This window comes from Pezoporus occidentalis, unplaced genomic scaffold (genome assembly GCF_034315485.1).
Source record: "Pezoporus occidentalis ecotype Australia unplaced genomic scaffold, CSIRO_AGI_Poc_V1 ctg18, whole genome shotgun sequence".
NCBI lineage: Eukaryota > Metazoa > Chordata > Aves > Psittaciformes > Psittacidae > Pezoporus > Pezoporus occidentalis.
Window position 1 is genome coordinate 6,217,015 of NW_026913640.1, and position 20,833 is coordinate 6,237,847.

The 20,833-nt window shown below is 36.9% G+C and overlaps 1 protein-coding gene across 7 annotated transcripts in view; it reads right to left on the bottom strand.

Annotated features, from left to right (window-relative positions):
• CDK8 (cyclin dependent kinase 8) overlaps nucleotides 1-20,833 on the bottom strand; it is a 74,727-nt gene that overhangs the window by 12,209 nt on the left and 41,685 nt on the right. For 5 of the 7 annotated variants that reach the window (XR_009964121.1, XM_062615154.1, XM_062615152.1 and 2 more), the window contains 3 exons: nucleotides 6,672-6,729; nucleotides 3,772-3,903; nucleotides 1,526-1,669 (listed from right to left, as the gene is read on the bottom strand). Coding sequence is in view for 6 of the 7 variants with exons in the window: in XM_062615154.1 (XP_062471138.1) it covers nucleotides 1,526-1,669; nucleotides 3,772-3,903; nucleotides 6,672-6,729 (334 nt within the window). In the remaining variant the exon portion in view is untranslated. The remainder of the gene's footprint in view (nucleotides 1-1,525; nucleotides 1,670-3,771; nucleotides 3,904-6,671; nucleotides 6,730-20,833) is intronic. The other 2 variants (XM_062615153.1, XM_062615156.1) reach the window with 2 other exon arrangements.

The following is a 20,833-nucleotide window of genomic DNA, read 5'->3' on the forward strand; positions in this document are numbered from 1 at the left end:
TAAGAAAAAGTAACAATTGCACACTCAAATAATATTTAATCTCAACTTCTCTGTGTAGACAAAGCCTGCAATGGATTTAAATATAAACCAAAAAGCTCACTACCAGCACCTGGCCTCAAATGTATTATGTAAACTCCTGAAAATGCTCTGTGGGCAAGTAGTTTAATTCAAATCAAAGCTCTACTAAGTCTTATCATAACTGCAGAACACTGGGAGCTTAAAAATATTAAGTAAATAAATCAGAAATTTGATAATTACTGTTGAAGTAAAATATTCTTCTCTTTCCCCATCCGAAAGACATGTGAAACTTTCAAATATGACAAACGTCAATTAACAAAACAAACCAAACAAAAAATTAGCTGCTATTAAATGAAAAGCAATGTTTATTGGTAAGAAATAAAGACCCTTAAAAATCAAAGGCAGACTATTAGAAAGGATTATTTAAACCAATTGGAAAACAATAATGACAGTGCCATCTACTTATGTAAGCTACACAAAGACAATGTAAAACCCAAATGAAGAAAAGCACACAGGATAAAATTCTAGGCTAAAAGCAGAAAAGGAAAGTGTTGTTTACAGAAGCAGAATTAAGGGGGACTTCCAAGAAACTCAAATATTCAATATGCAAAGGCAACACTTCTGGGAGCCTCATACAGCAAGTATAGAAGCCATGAAGTACATACAGGACAAAAAAAAAAGTGAAAGGGAAAAAAATAAGAGCAAATTTAATAACAATATTCTAGAACCACAAAATTCATATGATAGGAAGAAGAAAGTCCACCAGGACAGTAAAGAAAGTTATTATTAACAGACAATGGACAACAGCAAAGAACACAAGCAGTAAGGAGAAAAATGACCAAAAATCAAAAATAAGGCCACTGTTATTCTGGCATCTGCAATCAGATGAACACTAGAAGACAAAGCATTAAAACTGAAAAGATGCAAGACACCCTGGAGAAAAACAAGCTATGACCAACACTGAGGGGAAAATGCAACAAGTGATACCCACATTGTAATTTGTTTTGGTTCATGCAACCAATTCTTTGTTCTGGTTCAGAATAAAGAAATGTTCTCCATACCACAAAGGTTTCTACCAGGAAAAATAAACTGATACCCTCCCCTACTTCCAGATGCTGTGCTTAATTTATCACAGGTTAAACATCTGCATAATAATTCACTAAATACATAAGATTTTTGCTTGGCTTCCTACAATGGCCAGTCACTTTCCAAATCTAGAATCAGTACTGAAGGAATACAAAAATATTCCTTCTGATTTTTAACCATTCACAATTAAACACGATCTTTTAAAATTATAAAACACTGGTGCATGTATACACAAAGAGTGCTATCAATAATAGGAAAAACAGCTAATATGACCATTAGATGCTAGATTTATAACTCATGAAATAAAGATCGTGTTTGAACAGCTTTGTTGCTTCTGTCAGCTGCCACCTTCACTTGCAAAGAAAGCAATACAGATATCTTTCTTTGAACAGCAGTGAAAATAAATAAATACAGTATGTACCTGCAGGAAATCCCATTACATTGAATATTCTGTCCAGCTGGTCATGGTGATAAGGGTTACTAGTTTTGATATCTTCTTGTCGACAATGGAATATTGGTTCTGACGTTAGCAGCTCTGCAAATATACACCCTATGGCCCAAATATCTTGGAAAAAGAACAGAAATCAAAAAATAAATCAAATTAATCTTTCCAAAAGCATCTTGGGGAGGTAGAATGTTAGTTTTTAGCTTATCAGAGATAAGGTCCCTGTGCTGAAAACTTCAAGTTTCCACTGCAAAAGTGCAATACTTGCTCAACTTTTCCTTTTAGCTACAGAGGCAGTACACAATCCAGTACCTACACAGGAGCTGAATGTAACATACAAGCTTTTTGTGGGGTTTTTAAAGCATAGCTCTCATTTACTGATGGAAAAAAAAGATCCTGACAAAGAACCAGGAAAAAAAAAAGAAAAAGAAAAAGAAGGAAACTTTCTGGGTAACTGTCCACACATAACATACAAGAAAAAAAAACCAACCAACATCTTGCCCATTCACTGCCATATTGTCCCAGCCAAGAAGTACACCCTCTCTATCAACACTGGATTTAGTAAGTATTAAATGACCTAAAAAGGACAAGTTGAAAAACAGTGATACTGAAATAAGCCAAATGCTATGTATAAAATCTTGCAGAAAGGGACTAACAAGAAGAACTAGGCCATGCCCATGTACCTCACCCCTTTTTTTTTTATAGCATTCATTTAAAACACATGAGAAACCCCCAAACCTGTTTAACTGCTGTTCCAGCCTGCAAAACCAGACAGCCTGACTTCTCCCAGTTTTGTAGATTTTTTTTTCCTAGTATACCCAAATGCAAGTTTTAACTTACATAAAGTAATGCTACACTGAACCTTGAATGAACAAGAAAAGGTCATGAACAAGGACAAAAGCAAATGATGTAAAGAGCATAACCCCATTACTCAGTGTTTTCATACAGTCAGTTTTTTGTCTATGCTGAAACAAATGAGGTACTAAAGGCTATGCCTGTCCATGCAGTTTCACGTGCTGCAAGCAGAAGAAAATGCCAGTAAAGTGAAGGACCATGCAAATACAACAATTAAAGCAGTTTAAGGGAACATATAAAGAAATGTATTTGATCTACAGAAGAAATATAGTATTAACAGAAAAGCAAATGAAAATACATTAAGTCAAACATTTTAGAGCTTCTGACAAAAACACTGACATGGTCTTAAAAAAAGAAAACAATGCCTGGGGTCTAAGAAAAGAATTTCAGGTTATAGAAACAACACGTTTGCTGACACACAGCCTCCGTGTTTGTGCAAAGTAAGTGGAGCATTGCAGAAGTTACTTCCCCCAGAATGACTGTCAGGCTTTAACATATCTTTTATACCAGCTAGCAAGACAAAAACTTCCCAGTCCTCTTCCCTAGAGAGTCTCTTCCTTCCATGGCAAAGCTGTTGACACCCACTGAAGGCTGGGCTATTCCCCCTTTGCTACTTCATAGCTGCCAGGGATCCCTTACCTGGGAAATGGCAAGAACAGGAACTAGTGGAGTGAAGTCAACTGTGCCATGACAAAGCTCTTTAAATGCAGACTGGCAACTATGAATCAAGTGGCGAACAAGATGCAGCATTAAGCTGATGTAACTGACACCATCCTCCCAGCACCTGTATTCTGTGAGGCTTGTTTTCTTTCTGGATATGCCTGATGCAGCATCATAGCCTAGCCTGTTGCACAACTGACCACATGACTTCAAGCAATTCCCATTTATACTTATGCTTTGAAAAACAGAGGCTAAAATGTAGCTTATTTTTACATCTTAGTTTCACTGCAGCCAGCATATTCTCCATTCTGTACATTCGTTCATGTATTTATTTAAACTAGGTTAAAACCTCTGTAATAAAATTAATGTACTGTGCCTCATCATCATCTGGATTCTACTAATAATTCAAAGATGCATCCATATTTTGTATTGCCTCTAACAATGTTTATCGAAGTCTTGTATGAAAGCTGCATAAACTTACACTGTATCACAGGGCACGTGGAGCCAAAACCCAGAAATATTTTATTCCTACATATAGCCAGAGACCATAATTAACTAAACAATCTGTCAAAGTTGAGTATTTCTTTAAGAAATCAAGAACATACCTTTAAATCAGCTACTATTCTTTGTACTATCTATCAATGCTTCAATATTTGGGTATGCTTTACATGAAGAAAAAATAATAAGTTTTGGTCCAATTTACTTACCAATAGCTTTGGTATAATGCCTGGCCCCAAGAAGCAACTCTGGAGCTCGATACCAGAACGTTACAACTACTGGATCCAAGTCTGCTAAAGGCTTCAGAGGTGAATTAAATAATCGGGCAAAGCCCATGTCAGCTGCAAAATTCAAAGACAGATGCTTTAAAATGAGAGGAAAACTACCCTTTTTTAACAAACTGATTGAGTTTACTTGTTAGTGCTACCATCACTGCTAAATAAAACGCAAATGCAGACTGTAGCAGATATGAACTCTGGGAGATTTTCTTAAAGCTTTTGTAGAAGTTACAGGATATTATCACCTATAAAGTATATCATTATAAATCATTACTAACATGAGCCATTTAGAACAAAGAATTAACCATTGTTCTGAAAAAGCGCATAAACTCACTTCTCAGGACACTGGTAAATCCTGACTCATTTTACCTGATATTCTCTGGTAAAATATTCCATTATTACAGGATGGTCTTTCAAGAAGCAGCATTTTAAATGTGAACAAAGTGCAGGTTCTGCAAAGGTTAGAATGATTTATAATACATACATGCAGATCACAAAAGCTCCCTCCTCATAAGCTCCCTCCTCATAAAGTTAGCTATAGCAAGATTTTCTTCACACAAAACCAGCAACTAAGCCTAGAGCATCTGCCTTCCTGCTTATTTTCTGTCAAGAAGTATTTCCAGTATCAAGAACCAGTATTAAATACCATATAGGCTATGATTTTTAAACTGTTTAGGGGCATCATGTCATTAAAACCTGCTTTTTATAATTGGTAGTATACAACTGCCTAGAAAGCTGTGTGAACTACCAAATATAAGTGACACAGGAGAACATGGAGAGAGACTAAAATAGGCACCTTCTCCCCACCAAATTACTTTCCCAACCCACCACTCCCCAAATCCCAAAGCAGAGGGACTCTGCAGTGCAGGGATATACACATCTGCTGAGAACACTTGAATGAAATGAAATGAGCAGCCATTCTGAGGGAAAAGGACCTACACGCTATATAACTCAGTGGTTAAGGGAAAACTGCAGTGTAAATATGGGTCTGTAGCTTGACTGCACAATCCTTAATAATTTTTTCATAGGCATTCCTATTTATGATTGTTTTAATGCATTTAAGAAGAGAAACATTTTACAGTTTTCTACATTAAAATACTGATTACTCAAGATATCAAGTCACTAGTAACTATGAAAAAATAAGGAAAAGTTGTTGGCAGAAAATAAATTTATGACTCAAAATGACACAAAAAGCCTGTAAAAATTATTTTTAGTTAAAAGACCAGTTATGTATTTTTTAGAAAACTTAGTTACACTGGAAAAGTGGAAACCCTTGGTACGGGTATAACTTCTGCATTCTTTTCCTGCTGTGGTAGTATCTTAATAAGAAAAATCTACATTTTGACAACACACTTAGAAATCCAGGGTTCCCCTCCCTCTTTCCCTGCTGGGAATGGATGGCTCAGAGGACTGGTGGTCCGATACAGAATCTTTCACCTGTCCATTAGCAGAATCTGACTAAATTTAGTTGTGTTTTAAGTTATTCCCAAATTAATTCGCAACTATAAATTGAGAAATAAATGGGTGGTCTATGTGCAATTACTAGCAAGTAGTTGTGTACAGCAAGTATCACCACCACAGTTGAAAGTGAACATGCCTGAGTATGACCTATGTTCCCAATTTGGGAAGTAACCACTCCATGAAGAATAAGGTAATGGGAGGAAATTTTCCCTTCCGCTGTCTGTGCTGTACCTGTTTTGTACGCAAAAGAACTTCAATCTCTACTGTCAACCTTAAACCTTGGAAGGGCATTAATAACTTTCAGGGTAGGATCTGAAGGAGTGTTCTGCCTCAGTCCATCTGCTCCTTGGATTTCAAAGGACAAGGGAAGGACTAGAGCAGCACTGAACACTCCAAGAAAATCCTGGCCCGAGTCATTACACTAATGATTAACAATATAGTTCAGATAAACAAAAACAGTAAGAGTACAGAGCCACAATGCAGAATAATCTCATAAAAGAAAGCCAGAGGGATGAAAAAGATGAACTAGCTTTAAAAAAAACCCTTCCAAACGGGGCTGCATTACCATAACAAATATAAGCAAGCTGTGCATTAGCAGTCTGTTATCAAAGCACCGCCACACTAATGCACAGCCTGGTATAGCTTATTACTGTTAGACTACAGTTAATCTTGATTTATTTGTTTATTTTAAAACAATTGAAGCTTTACAAATTATCATCTCACTGTGAACAGTAACTTCCACCAGAAAGTTACAATAGTGGGGAAAATGTTGGGAAAAGTGTTCCTACCCTGGTACACCCCAGTTTGAGCATTTAGCAATAGTTGTTACTAAGCATTTTGGCTGGATTACTGTGTTTTCTGGATTTTTAAGATCCCTTGCATTTATCTCCAAGAGCCTGTCTACCCTTTCAAGCACAATGTGCAGGCTAAATGCCACCTTGATTCCATTATAAAAATTTAAGGTGCGTAGCAATGAGTAATTCCCTATTTAGATTTTATAAGCAGCAGCAAGATAATGTCATGGCATTACAGGGATAAATGGAGGAAATGTTAAAATCCCATTTCTTTCTCCTCCTTTCCCCTAGCTAGCTGTCACATTCATCCCCATATCAAAATCCCCCTCCCCACACAAACACCCACTTAAAACAAAATATAACGACATTTTCCACTTTGTATTGATGAGGCTACAGCATTTCATGGTCAGAACTGGTGCATGGGGCTAATATCAAGAGGCCCATCACCCAGAAAGCAGCATTTAGGCAATGTGCCCAGGCACATACTAGCATTACAGTGGCTACGTGGTACAACTGCACCTTCAGAACATTCTAACTTAAATGCTACACTGGGACTTATCAAAGATATAAACATACCAATTTTTACTCTTCCTCGCTCAGGACCTTCACCCATAACTAAAATATTAGCAGGTTTCTGTGGAAAAAAAAATAAATATACAATACATATACCACGATAAACCTAAACATCAGTCTCTGAAAAATCAGTTAAGCTTTGTTTTGCCAGTTTTAAACCAACTTTGTTTTGATAAAAATGAGAAGTTTCTCTGTCACAGTAAAGCTGTCCAAGGACCCAGACACAGGCTCTCCCTGACTGCAAGTTCCCCATGTTTCTTTATGGTATTTCAGTGCTCCAACACTGTGCTTCCCTAACTTACACCCTGGTGTCTGCCCTGAACCCACATGAGCTGGCAGTTACCAAGCCACTGAGATTTCTACCAAAACTGCCCTAGATCCTTCTGTTAGGAGGCAGTCCTGTTGCTGCCCACCACTCTGCACCCCCAGCACAGGAATGGGAAGCCAGCTCTACAACATGTTTTGCCCAGGGTCTTTAGGCACATTTGCAGCCACATTTTACAGTAAAAAGAAAAAAACCAACAACCCAACCCAAACCACCCAAGTGAGATACAGATTAATCATTACCATATTGCTCAATACTGGAGAGAAATATGATCTACATTATTCCTATTTACCAATTTAGACAACTGCAAAACTGGAAAATACTGCCTTTATATTATTCTTTCTTCCCTTTCTTTCTGTTACTAGGGATGCGAGTTAAACAACTGAGCTAGAGTTCGGCTGGTTAGAAACCATTCACTTAATCCTGTATTTTCTGCTGTCCTGTTCCTCATAATCCAGTCTCGGCATGTGTAGTCTGAAGACTCTTCAAATGCTAATGCTGTTTAGATAAAACAAACCTGAAGTGCTTATACTGAGGGAAAGAAGTCAGGAACTTTTTCAACTAAAACTGAATATGTATGCTAGACTTGCTTTGAAAAGGAGAGATTTAGATACCCATTCATACTGTAAGTCCTTGACAAAACAGGGGCTTCTATTAGGTTGTGAACTGTAAGAATCTTAATAAGGCTGAGTTACAGCTCTTGCTTTGCTTCCCAGTTTAAATTCATCTGAAGAAAAAAGTACCCCAGCAAGATAGTTTAGGCTACCTAAAATTCAGTATAAGACATCCTAATATCTCAGCATGATTTAACAAACTTACTCCAAGAAATTCTCAAGTCTTCCTGAATCTACCAGGCTCCAGTGTAAACACATTCAAAGAAACAAGAGAACACAATTTTGTATCAGTCTGTAAGTAATTCATATTGTGTCAAACAAGGTGCAAAAAATTAATACTCCAGCAAAAGTTTCTGTGAGAAATATGACTGCTTATGAAAGGCTCCAACATTGATTTTGGAAACTGTACAATCCATGGGCAAATTATGTATAAGGAATTTGAGGGGTTGCATCCCCGAGAGCCGGTTAAAGTGGAAGAAAACATTACAGCTTGACTGTGATCAAAAAGGTAAGATATATCCCATTATCTTTCCAACAGCAATCAACAGATCCAAATTGTGCTTCATTAGCTCAGCAATACACAGAACAAGTTGTGTCCCACACCACCACCGCCACCACCCAGTTTGGTTTCTAATCAAGGCATACACTCCAGGTAAGTACTGCTGCAACATAAACAAAAAGCAGTATGTGGGCACACAGCTCACAAAGCGTTCACATTTGGTTGCTTCCTAGAAAAGTCCTAGGAATAAAGAAGCAGCATAAACCTTTAAATTCAGAGTTAATGTTGAAGTTTAAAGCAATTCAAACTGCTAGATAAGAAAACACAACTTCACCACACAAACCATTTTAGAGCAAATACACATATCTCTTACAAAAGCTGCTTCAATATATCTGGGTGTTAATAAGCTACAGGCCTGATTAACATTTTTTGAGTAGTTAACAACACATTACACAAGCACTAAGTTTTTTCCGATAAATAATACACTGATGTAAAGTATAATTCCCCCCTGCATTTTCACAGGTTCATAATACTCTACAAAAAACCTTGCAATATCCTCAGGATGTTTTCATCTTAAAATGTTACTATTTGTATTTTGACAGGGACAAGGAGTCATATTCACACAAAGACTCTATTATGCCAGATGATTAATCAGCACAGCACTGGGTACAATTCCTGCCCCAAAGATCTTCTACCCTAAGTTCAAGGTAGTACAGATGAGAAGAGAAAGCACAAAGAGATGAGACAGTACTGCTTAACAAAACAAGTAGCAACAGCTTGATTCACACTCAGGGTTTGGGTTGTTTGGGTTTTTTTTTGTCCCCCTTTCTCCTTTCAGGATTTACAGAAAACGTTCAAAAAAACCCAGACAATTCAGAAATCTGTGTAGGAGTCTTCTAAAGCAGCAAGATAAAAAACCCTCAGTCGATCTGGAACAATCACTGACAGCAGCCCACTTCTTTCTAGAGTCAAGGCCCTTCACAAAACAGTTCTGTTTGAAACAGAAAACTCTTACTATAGACAAAAATATTTATAGAGTCATATCACTGTAAAGATACATCATTACAGTTACAGATTAAAAAACCCCAAACTTTACATCGGAGGTCTCATCCTGAAGGTTCAAAGGTTCTCATTCCTAAAATCACTGCATTAGTAGCCTGCAGCAACATCATTAGTTGAAAGATTTTTCCAAACAAGAATGTTAAACACTGTCAAAATTCAACTGGGGAGAACCTACCAGAAAGCAGTACAGGAACAGTACTGGTGTTCCTAAAACATAAGCATTTTGAGGACTCCCCGAAAAACATTCATGTCCACTAACAAAAGTCAAAACACGGGTCAGGGATTCTCTTCCAGTATCTCTGACTCAAGCCCACCATCTGGAGAAAAGAAACCCGACATCCCAGGTTTGGCTCTTTGGGCAACTCATTATACATCAGAAGTTTAATTGCAAAGAAAAATAAGCAGTCATTAGAAACTGAAGGGAGAAGTCTGGACGAATTGCAGTTTAATTTGTTACATTTCAGTTTAATATTAATTATCCAGAGCAAATGAAAGTTTAAACTGCTTATTCAAATCACTTGGGCTGAGAAAGTGAAGAAAAATCTTCCAGCAATTTTTATGGTGTGCTCTGAAAAACACACTACTTTATACAGCTGTCTTTTTTTAATTACTACAGATGATCTCATTTTTGTTCTAACAGAGGCATGTTTACTCATGCCATACAAACGAGAAAGCTGTTATGATCCCAAGCAGAATGTGAAGAGCCATGCAGAGAGGTACAGCTGAGTACTTCAGACACCAGGAAAGTAACTTTGATAACCCTACAGAACAAAATATAAGAAGAAAATCACCACCCACCCCCAACACCCCACACCTCAGCAGCAGGGAATAATGAATTCCCATGAAAGATTGGCCTTATGACCATGGGACAGGACTAAATCTTATCCTGTCCTAGATGTGGCTTTGTAGGACTCCTTGTGCCATTCCTAGAGAAATCCTGACCTTGCGCATTTAATCACTGTTACTACTGAGGAGGGGACAAAGATTCTCACTGAATCTTTTTAGGTCCTTCTAACTGTATCATTATTTGCAAAGTGCAAACAGAAATCCTATGCAGCAGGTTTTCTTTCAAATAAAGGATCTAAAAAACTCCAAAGGTTATACTGACAAGTTCCTGGATCTCCAAAGATCTTCAGGCAGCTTCCTTCATCTGCCTGCCCTAACACATGATACTACTCCCTGTTCACCCCAATTCTAAAGCCTCTGATGAGGAAGACCGCACATTCTCCATTGCAGTGTTTTTCCTTCCCTCCCATCACAACAAATGAAGTTACTCCCATTGCCTCTTCTCTTACACATCAGCACAAAGATCAGACAACCAGGCCTTCACTGCAAGGATATACATCTCTTTAGAGTCCCGCCATGTGGATTAAAAGAACCCTCTTCTGCTCAGTGTTTCCCCATAGGTCATTTTTTTCTGGATGTATGATCATTCTTGTTGCTTCCCTCTAGCTGTTCTGCCTTGGACCACCTATTTGTTTGAACTGGAGTGCTCCAAATTACACACTGCTCCTGCATAGACTTCACTAATGCTAAATACAGCAGACGGACTTGTATTACATGCCTTGCACAGCATCTTCCATTTACACAATCCCAGTATGGTATCTTGCTTTGCCTCATTATGTAAGGTTATTGAGTCTATGTTAAGGTTACAAGCCATGCATTTTCTTCATATCTTTTCTGCAGGACTTGTACTTAGTTTTTCTTTAAAACAAAACCAGAAATAAACCATTGTTCCATTTGAATAAACATTGCAGCCACATATTGCTTCTTCACATACACTGAAGATGCTGGTGTTCATTCAGAAGAGAAACTCAGACTTTAGAACTTACTTGGATTTTTATTTTGAACACAAAGATGCAAACAACAAAAAATTATATCAGTCTATGTCTTGATGAGATGTGATCATATTAACATAGACAGCATTCCTATTGCTCTCAGCAAGTTATTCACAGGAGAGGGAAATAATTACTTATTCTATACCAGCATACTAGATGTCTGGGAATCACAGGACATTTTCTCATGCTTCAGGAAAGGCATTCTGCTGTTGAGTCCTCCTTCCACCAAATATTACTTATCAAAGCAGTGAGGAAAAAAAAAGGCACTTTTCAACATCTTAGCCATTGTGATCTTTGATACTTACTACTTTTGGCATCAAACCAGGTCTGTAGGAACTATTACTACCTAGTAGCAAACAAAAAGTGGAGTTTCTGAACGTGTTCATTTTCAAAGGTTGATTTTAAACATGCCTACCAGTGAGTAACCAAAATTCCTTTCAATTATCTATGGTGGTACAACGTAGATCCCCCCTCCATGTTAATGGGTTGCAGTAGTTCCATTTACATTTATGAACAGACTCACTCGCTTTATACCTCTGTTTTCATGCATGTTCTAATAAGGTTTCAGTATCGTCCTAACCAGTTTTTATTTGGATAAGAGTTAGGCTACGAAAGCATTACTCGGTAGAGGGTTCACAGTTATAAGGTGAGTCACACCAGTGACTTTTCTTAACCACTAATATCTGTGCATCGTTAATAGCTGTGCTACTCATTCTCAAAAGGTCTCCCCCTCCGCCCCCCCCCCCATTCCTACCTACTCTTCAATTTCAAGATAATTGAAAAAAAAAAAACAAAACCAAACAACAGAACCACCCCCCAAAAAAAAAAACCAAACAAAAGCAAAACACCTCTGGTTTTCATTTTAGAAAAAGCATCTTAACTTCAAAAAAGCAACAGTAAACAAAGATTTTATCCCTACATTATTCTGCTTTTGCAATCATTACCCAACAATGGTTCTGTTAAGATTTAGAATTAATAACTTTAATATTTTAGACTTCAAAGTGTTATGTTAAACAATACAGGAATAGACCCAAATGCACAACCCCACAATCCTACAAAAAAAAAAAATCAACTTTGGCTGTATGTGAGCAAGTGTCTGAGAAGCATGAAATATAAATGAGTTGGAAAAGTCTTGCTGTGAAGTTTGTAATTCAATGAACATGTCAATGCAACCATAACCAAATGATAGCATCAGCCTTTTTCTGAAGTTTACTTCTTCAAATTCAAAGACATGCATTCACAATTAAGATACTTTTTTCAGTTGCATTTATTAACTGATTTGGGGCTTTAAAATAAACTTTCAAAAGACACTGGTGAAAAAAATGGCTCCACAGAACTCAACATGTAGTAAATCTACACATTAAAGCCTTTTTAATTAAAAACACACATGAAATGTGAAAAGCACTGGAAAATAAAGAAAAGCTATTTTAATTCAATACTTCATGTTCATCTTCTGATAAAAATCTCAGTTGCTTAAAAAATAAAGTATCTAAATAAAATTCTCATTAAAACCAGAAACCATTAAAATTGCCAGTAACAATCAAACAAAATCAAACACCTAAGTGATCAAAGCACACATGCTCAAAAATTTTAGAAGTACAGAAAGTATCTGGGTGGGATAGAAGATAGAGGGATGCTGTATCTATGCCAGGGAGGCCTTCTGCTAGTTACCATCACCGTATTTTATCTGTTTCAAGCCTAATGAGAGCTATTGGCCTCACTATCACATTTTTATGCTCTGAACACATTCCAACAATTTCCTTACGTTGCTATCAGGCAATTACTGCCAACTTAAAGCCTGTACCTAGCCTAATACACAGGCTTTGCTATCAACTTCGTTGTAACTGTATTAAAGTTGAAAGAAAAATATAATTACACTTTTCAGTAACTCTCCCGCTCCCTAAAAATGCTCATCAGGATAAGCTGCAAGGTGGGACTCTCTGGACTAAGTCTGTAAGGAAGGAAAGGTGGATATCATAGCAAAAACATCACAGCAGGAAAACCTAACATGTCAAATAGCATTAACACATCATTCAAAAGTGTAATAACAAACCTAAGAAATGAAAACTAATAGTCTTGCAGAAATATAATTCCTGTGTATTTTGCTACACAAGCGATTAACTCCATGCATAGATCAGGATATCTCTGGATGCTGTGGACACATCACAGCAGGATCAAATGCAAGAAGAGACTGTGCATTGGAACCGGGTTTTAGGTACTACTTATTCCAGAAACAATTCTGTCTCCTTTTTCAATTCAGAGTTCTGCCTAACAAGTGAGGATTTTGAATAGGTAACAAAAACATCAAACACTATTTTTGCTTGCCCATTTTGTTGCCACAGCTTCTGCAGTTGACAGACACTCAGTAGTACCATAATCTTGTATTTTCTAATGCTTTCACACAAAGGAAGAAAACTGTCTTATTTATTTACTCGTTGGTTTGTGGCATCAGTGGTAGCCCTTGCCATTTTCCTCAACAGCCCTGTTTTATTTTTGGTTTTCATTTAAATAGTAGTGCCATCACTTCCGTATCACCCTACTTGTATTGCCTAATACATAACTCCTCTCGACAAAGAAAAAAATTAAGGAATTGAAAAGCCCATGCAATTGCCTGGGTTTTGTTTTGTTCTTACTTGTTAAACACCTTTGTGCACAGAACAAACATAATATTTCAAACAACACTCCAGAGATTGTGTTCTGTGTCACCCGTATTCAGAGCAAGTGAGATAAAGGGAGTTCATACAGAGCAAGCTTTCGTATGGGATAAGTGTGCCCTATTTGTAAGGTGAATTTTCCACAGGTTCCTTTGAAATTGCTCAGATTTAATCAAAATACTGTTTTCTTTTCAACTTTCCTTTTGTGAGTACAGATCATTTGCATAGATCATTACATTTTCCCTCTACAACAGGACCCAGAAAAAACAATTACAGCTATTTAACCTATTTTGAACAATTTATATTCCTATCTGCCATATTATTTTCATAGTGATAACTTTGTCACGACCTCAATAGGTATTTGGTACTAAAAAACCAAACAAAACTAAACTCTAAATTGCATCTAAGTGTTCTAAAATCATACTACATTTTTTTTCCACCAAATTAGGGTATTTATTGACTAAGCGTACTTCAAAGGCAGATTTGTGATCAAAGAGCTTCTGGGTCTCCACACCTCTCTCATGTCAGAACCAAAAGTTGTGTTGATACATTCTCCATCTGGCTAGTACAGCTCATTACCTTTATGAGAGGAACTAGATCTGAAGCTTCCAGAATGCCTTTTCTCTGTAGAACTCTCACCTCTATTTGTACTTACAAGAGTTATCTCAGGCAGTTACCTATCGCTACTGCATGGCAATGCACTGAGATGACTGAGCTTGCCTTCAAACAGGGAAGGATTACTTACATTACGCTCTTGGCAGCGCCATAATCAGGTATCTGGCTATCTTGGGAAGCCAACAGATTAAAATTCAGGCTAGTAACAAAAGAACAAGTTTAAAACTACAGTGAAGAAAGAAATGTATTGCATTCCCAAAATTCCACTTAATTCAGGCATGGCTTTTGCTATTAAGATAAAAACCGATTCAAACAACTTTTGTAAATCCTTATATATGTAAACAAATAGATATTAAAAAGTTATCTATATATCAGGTATCCATATATGAATTATACTCCCCATTAATTATATTACACATAATTCTTAGTACATTGTTCTACTTCAGTTATCTACTCAAATGCCATGGAGTTTAAAAAAGTCAAAATACTTCCAAGCTTGGAAAAAAATAGCTGAAGTATTTTACCAAATCCAGATTTGACAAAACAGCACTTTCATTAATGAGCCTTCTTCATATAAAGAATGTTGGTTCTGCATGTAGGTATCCTGCTTTCTGGAAACTGCAGAAGTTCCAGACAGTATTAACTGCATTTGCTAGGAAAGTATCTCCTTTGCAGTACTCAAACTAGAGTACTGCAAACTACTGAAATTAGAAGCACCAAAATATATTCTAATATTTTGATTAAAAAAAATTGTGAAATACAGAAAGCTTTCAAATGTTCATTTTTGTTACAAAGACAGTGGTCATCTCTCCATCTTCCCATATATCCAAACATCTACATCCAGCTGCTGCTCCTCCTCCCTCTCCCATTTTTTGTACTGCATGGCAGAATGAAGTCAGCACACGTTTTATTGCACACTCCTTTTTCCTTTCTAAAGCCTTTGTGAGAGCAGTATAAATTGACTCAGACTGAAGCAGTAATAACTCCTAAATGAATTTATGACCCACTGAAAATACCAAATACAGCACATACAAAGTGATGGCATCCCTCAGCTGTCAGACAATTCTGGGTAGCTGACTGCAGATTTTCAGAACACCACATTTCTAAACACAAGAAAGTTGCCTAATAAAGAAACCTCAAGCTTTTTTTACTTTTAAAAAATGAAGACAACTTTCACAAGGAGCTCCTACAACTTCACAAATAACGTACTAAAGTAAACCTTTCAAAGTCTCCTAATGGTCCAATTTTCCCTACATAGTCAAAAATAAAGAAGTATCACATTTCATGTGTTGCATTAAGAAAGATGAGGATCAAAAACATCCCCCCAAAACCACCTTTCCATATTAAAATCCACTATTCTTCATTCTATGTATTCTGACTAAAATATTCATCACAAAAATCCTTGACATTTTCTGGTTAATACATGATGCTACTTGAGCAACACCTACACATTTATCCAAATGCTTTTTAGATGACCTGTTTAATTTTCCTAGGAAAGCCAACTTTGATTATTCAACTTTCTGCTTTGCTACATATTCCTCCTGCCCCCAGTCAGTCTGCTATAGGATTCTTCATACCTTCACTCAGAGATCCTACGGAAGAGATAAATAATATACAATTTTAATGGGTAGTAATTTCTCTTATCTAAAACACTAAAGCATTTCCTTGTTTTCAGTTTAAAAGACTATATGCAGCATGCACACTCACATGTTTCTGGTGCTGTTATTAAATGCATGTTTCACCAAAGGCAAACTTTTTAAAAGCCTTTAATATTATACATTAATAAAATAATATTAATTCTGATGAAAGGCACTGAAAAGACTCACCTTGGTTTGATACCTTGTGAGGTAAAGATGTAAATGGTTAAAAACATCAGTCCTGAAACACTCTTATCTAGCACTGAAGGGCTTTAGCAGAAAGAGAAGATAGAAAAGTAGTACTCCTCACACCAGCATTTATAGCCATACAAAGAAAACCCACAAGCTACTCTCAGTCTCGTATTTGCAGTTCCCCTTTTGCAACAGTTCTTCACTACCGGTTAATAGGTCCGAGATCGCAAGTTAAAAATATTTTATTTGCAATGATATAGAAATGCCAGGAAAAACGCTCCTCTTGCATTACTTCTGTCTGACAGTTCCACAGATCAGTGAGAAGCACCTCACTAAAATACTGATAATCATGTAACATAACTTCGTCTCCAAATAGTCATCTCTGTTGTACTCATTTGTCCCTAAGATGTCTGGTGGTTAAATCAGCAGCCTTGCTTCCCCCATTTCTTTTCTGCACCTCGTACTACTTAGACGTAGAAGTCTCTTTGCCGATTGAACTCCAAATTCAGAAACTTCACCTGCATTCCCTCTAGGCACTAACAGTCTTAAGAGTAAGCCTGCTTAGGTTTGGTCACATTATTGGCTAGGTAAAGTAACAAAGCTCTTATATACATTGCTCTACCTTGATCTTCCATTAATACTTCAGACAAAGATAGTGTTTATTGTTGTTTCAAAACAAGGTATGTTTATGAATAGAGCAAAACGGTGTTGCCAGTATGACTGCCAGTTCTGAAAGACAAGACTGTGGGACTCATGTTTTACTTTTTTTCCACCTCAAAAGGATTAATTATTTTAAGAATTATTTATGGAAAAGAAATATTGAGCTAAAAACCAAGAAGTTATAGATACTTCCAAGAAACAAAAGACTTGTCTCTGATGCTCAGATAAAATTGGATTTGATGATTAAGTAATGGGGCTTTGAATAAAAGCAATAGTCTAATAGAGATGGATTTGGAAACCTGTCTTGAAATGGTCAGATTTCTGACCTTTCCTTGCACCCCCCATTTCCATTTGAATCAAGCTGATAAATGAGTTTTATACTTGCAATCAAAGTATAGAAAAATATTTGGAGAAAAGTATCTCCAAAATGCTCCCCTATTAACCACTTCCGTCTTATAATAATAGGAATCTATTGTGTGGTAAAAGATTAAAAGAACTTTTAGGACTGATTTCCCTTTTTTGCTAAACACTGGTTGCTTAGATAAAAATTATTTTCAGGTGTAGCTGCTGAGTCCACATATTACAAATCTTGGACTTTTACTCTATCCTTTTCACAGCCATTACTTAAAACTTCTTACATGACCTCACACTCGATCCGAGATCAAAGATGATCAACTTGTAAAAAAATATGAAATATTATATTCACATTCAAGAATTGCTTGAATGGAGGTGGCCTATGAATTAAAAAAGATCTGTTCAGTATCTTTAAAGATGGCTGATTTACAAAATCCTCAGGAAGCCCTGCAATGAAGACTCAAATACGACTGAATATTGTATTTTCATTTATCTTTTTCCATTTGATTTCAGTGCTTTAGAACAATAGGAACAGTATTTCAGCTAAGAATAAAAGATGTAGGGCTAATCCAAGAGATGTCTAAAAATATAAGTCTCCATAACACTTTAATTCTACAGAATTGACAATTTTTTTTTCATCTCTCAAGACCAGGGTATCTCCGTCTAGAGATACTGCAGTTACAGAAGGGTTTCATACTCAAAGTGGGTGACGATTTGATGATCCAGTAGAAATACGTCCTTCATTTTATGACGAAGCAGCTTACATAAAAACTTTTGGGGATATACATCATCTTTTTTCTTCAGGAAAAGAAAATGGCACCATGTGCTCCCTCTCCTCATGCTGCAGTCAAGATACATCACAAAAATGTCCTCCTTCACTGCAAAGGTTTTGTATTTCACTTTTCTTCACATTGCTCCTTTTCCATTCAAGCTATTTGATCTTTCATATTCTTACTCACTCCTGCTCCCACTTCCCCTCTACCACAGCTTCTATTGATTTCTCATGATTTTAAATTTTGAAAAAGCAGCGATTGAATTTTTTGAGACAGATCAAATGAAATCAAAGATAACACATTCACAGAGAGGCTGAGGTTGGAAGGCAACTCTAGAAATCATCTGTTCACTTGTTAAGGGTGTGTCCTCTCCCATTGTCCAGGTTATTAATGATGATGCTAAACAGTACTGAACCCAGTATCAGCCTGTGCAATGCTCCACTAGTGACTGGTGTCCAGCTTGAGAGCCATGATCACAATCCTTTCAGCCCACCTCACTTCACTATGTACTTTGAGAGTCCGTACGTCATTTGTCTACATGGATATTACAGGATGTAGTGTTGAAAGCCTTACTAAAGTAAGCAACACCCACTGCTCTTCTGACATAGTCATTAAAGGCTTTCAGGTTGGCTAAGCATGATTTCCCCTTTGTAAATCCATGCTGACTACTCCCAATCACTTTCGTGTCTTTCAGATATCAGGAAATAGCTTCCAGAAGGATTCAATCCATCACCTTTCCGGTGACCAAGGAGAGAGTGATCGACATATAATTTTCCAGATCCTCTTTCTTGCCCTTCTTGAAGACTGGGGTGATAATCTGCTTTTTTCCCCTCAGGAACCACCCCTGATAGCTATGACCTTTCAAAAAGAGTGGTCTCACAATGATTTGTTTCTAAGATTTTATGGTGAATTTAATGATCTCCAAGCATTACGCCTTCTAATTTTCTGACTGGAAGGCTAGCAGTACTGCAGCAATATATTCTGGATTCCTAACTTCACATCTGCATTTGTACAAACCTGACAGACATGACTCAATCAAGAGCTCGACCTAACAGGCCTCTGCCAACAATGATGACCAAGATGAAAGCCAGACAAATGGATTCTCATTTGCACAGCAGTTCTTAAAAAGTAAAATCACTTTGATTATTTACTGATTTGAAAGTTCCCTCTAAGACAAAATGCCCAGAACAGTGGGCGGAGAGTAGTCATATTCCCTGTAAATAGGAGAATTAAGAAACAGCATATAATGCTATTTTAACTATGGAATATTTAGAATTACAGTAAATTACAGAGAAGCATGTTAGTACAGCCTATGCAAGAAAAGGTTTTGCCAGACACATTGTTCTTCTGTGAACTCATGAAAGCACACTTACATAATGAAAAACACCTTGGAAACAGAAATCTTGGGAAATGCAACAGCTGACAACCAAAACTGTGATTGGGTTTGGGTTGGGTTGTTTGTTTCTTCCTCCTTTTAAAGCAAATCACTAGCAAGTCATTACAGTACCTTTTGGGAAATAATGCCCATTATCCATTTATATACCTAAAGAGGGTAGAAGACCATCCTGCTTTTAAAAGCTGGTAACTTCTTTCTAGTAGGAAAAGTTGTGCACATTACTATTTGTTTTTAAGCATTTAAGTGCATTTCTTCCAATGACCGTTTTTGTAAGCACTAGAGAAGGACTGAAGGGCATCCATATATTCCTGAAGTATTCTTTGAATACTGATGAGAGAGACATCCTTGGATTCAAGAGCTCTCATGTAGAAAACAGAAAACTGGCAGGGTAAATATTCCATATATTTAACTTTGCCTAAAGCATATACTTCAGTGATTCACAGCCAGAGCCTGGGAAGCCATTGATGTCTACAAAAACAAACCCTGGCAGTCAGTGGGTCTCCTCATTTACTGTTGAAAGAAAATATTTAATGTTCTTAGTAATCCCAAGCTGGCAGCAGGTACCCTTGGGAAGAGGTCCCAGGAAGCTACATTCGAATTGTATTACACTTGTCTGCCTGAAAGCTTGTTAAAAACCAGTGCTCATCCTGCAGCAGCAGTTCAGTAGAGCTGCACACTAGAAACATATTAAATAGGCTGCAGTATCCTGTGCTGGTTTGCAAATGGCCACATCCTAACTGTGTGGACAAGGCCACGACAAACTAATATTAAAGACGCACTTTTATATACTAACAGGTGTGACAGATGTTGCTGTACCATGCAAAGGGACCTCTATTTTAGGCCCATTACTTAAAAGTCTTACAAGCATCCTCTCTTTTCTCTTGCTCTTGAGGTTGCAGATTGATAAAAACAGAACTATAGCCACTCTTATGCTTATTTTTGGTGTGGAATAAGAACTTTGAGTAAAGGAAGAAGTCCAATAGCTGGATATCATAAACAGGAAAAAATACTAGAAAAGTAGTCAGCAAAATGCAGTATGTTTGAAGCATGCTTGATAACTAAATTCAAAATATTACTAAAACTATAATTGATGCACTTTGTGGTAATTACATGAAGTGTTAGTTCCTTCCTGCTACAGTCAGAGCATGAATAAACAATCTGCTTTCAATTGCTCTCAGTCATGAAATTTAAAAAAGCTGAAGCATATGCAAGTCAAATAAGAAATTTTAAAAGGCCTGACACTCATTTGCTGAAAAATTTTACTGGTGTTTCAGCCTTATGGAAAAGCTAACTACTCAGGCACAGCAGTATTCAGACAACAAATACAACCCACATCTCTCTTGCGCTGATGGAAACAGTGAACTGGCTTTCATGTAAGCAGTGAAAGAGGAAAAAAAGAAAACAGCAAAGAGTTGAAATTTATGCAGTTAATTTATTGTTAAGATTTGTATGCATTTCCTTTGTAAAAGGCAAACCACAACTACAAAAACCTCAACAGATAACTGTTGTCTTCCTACAGTTTTTACTGTTTCATACAGAATATATT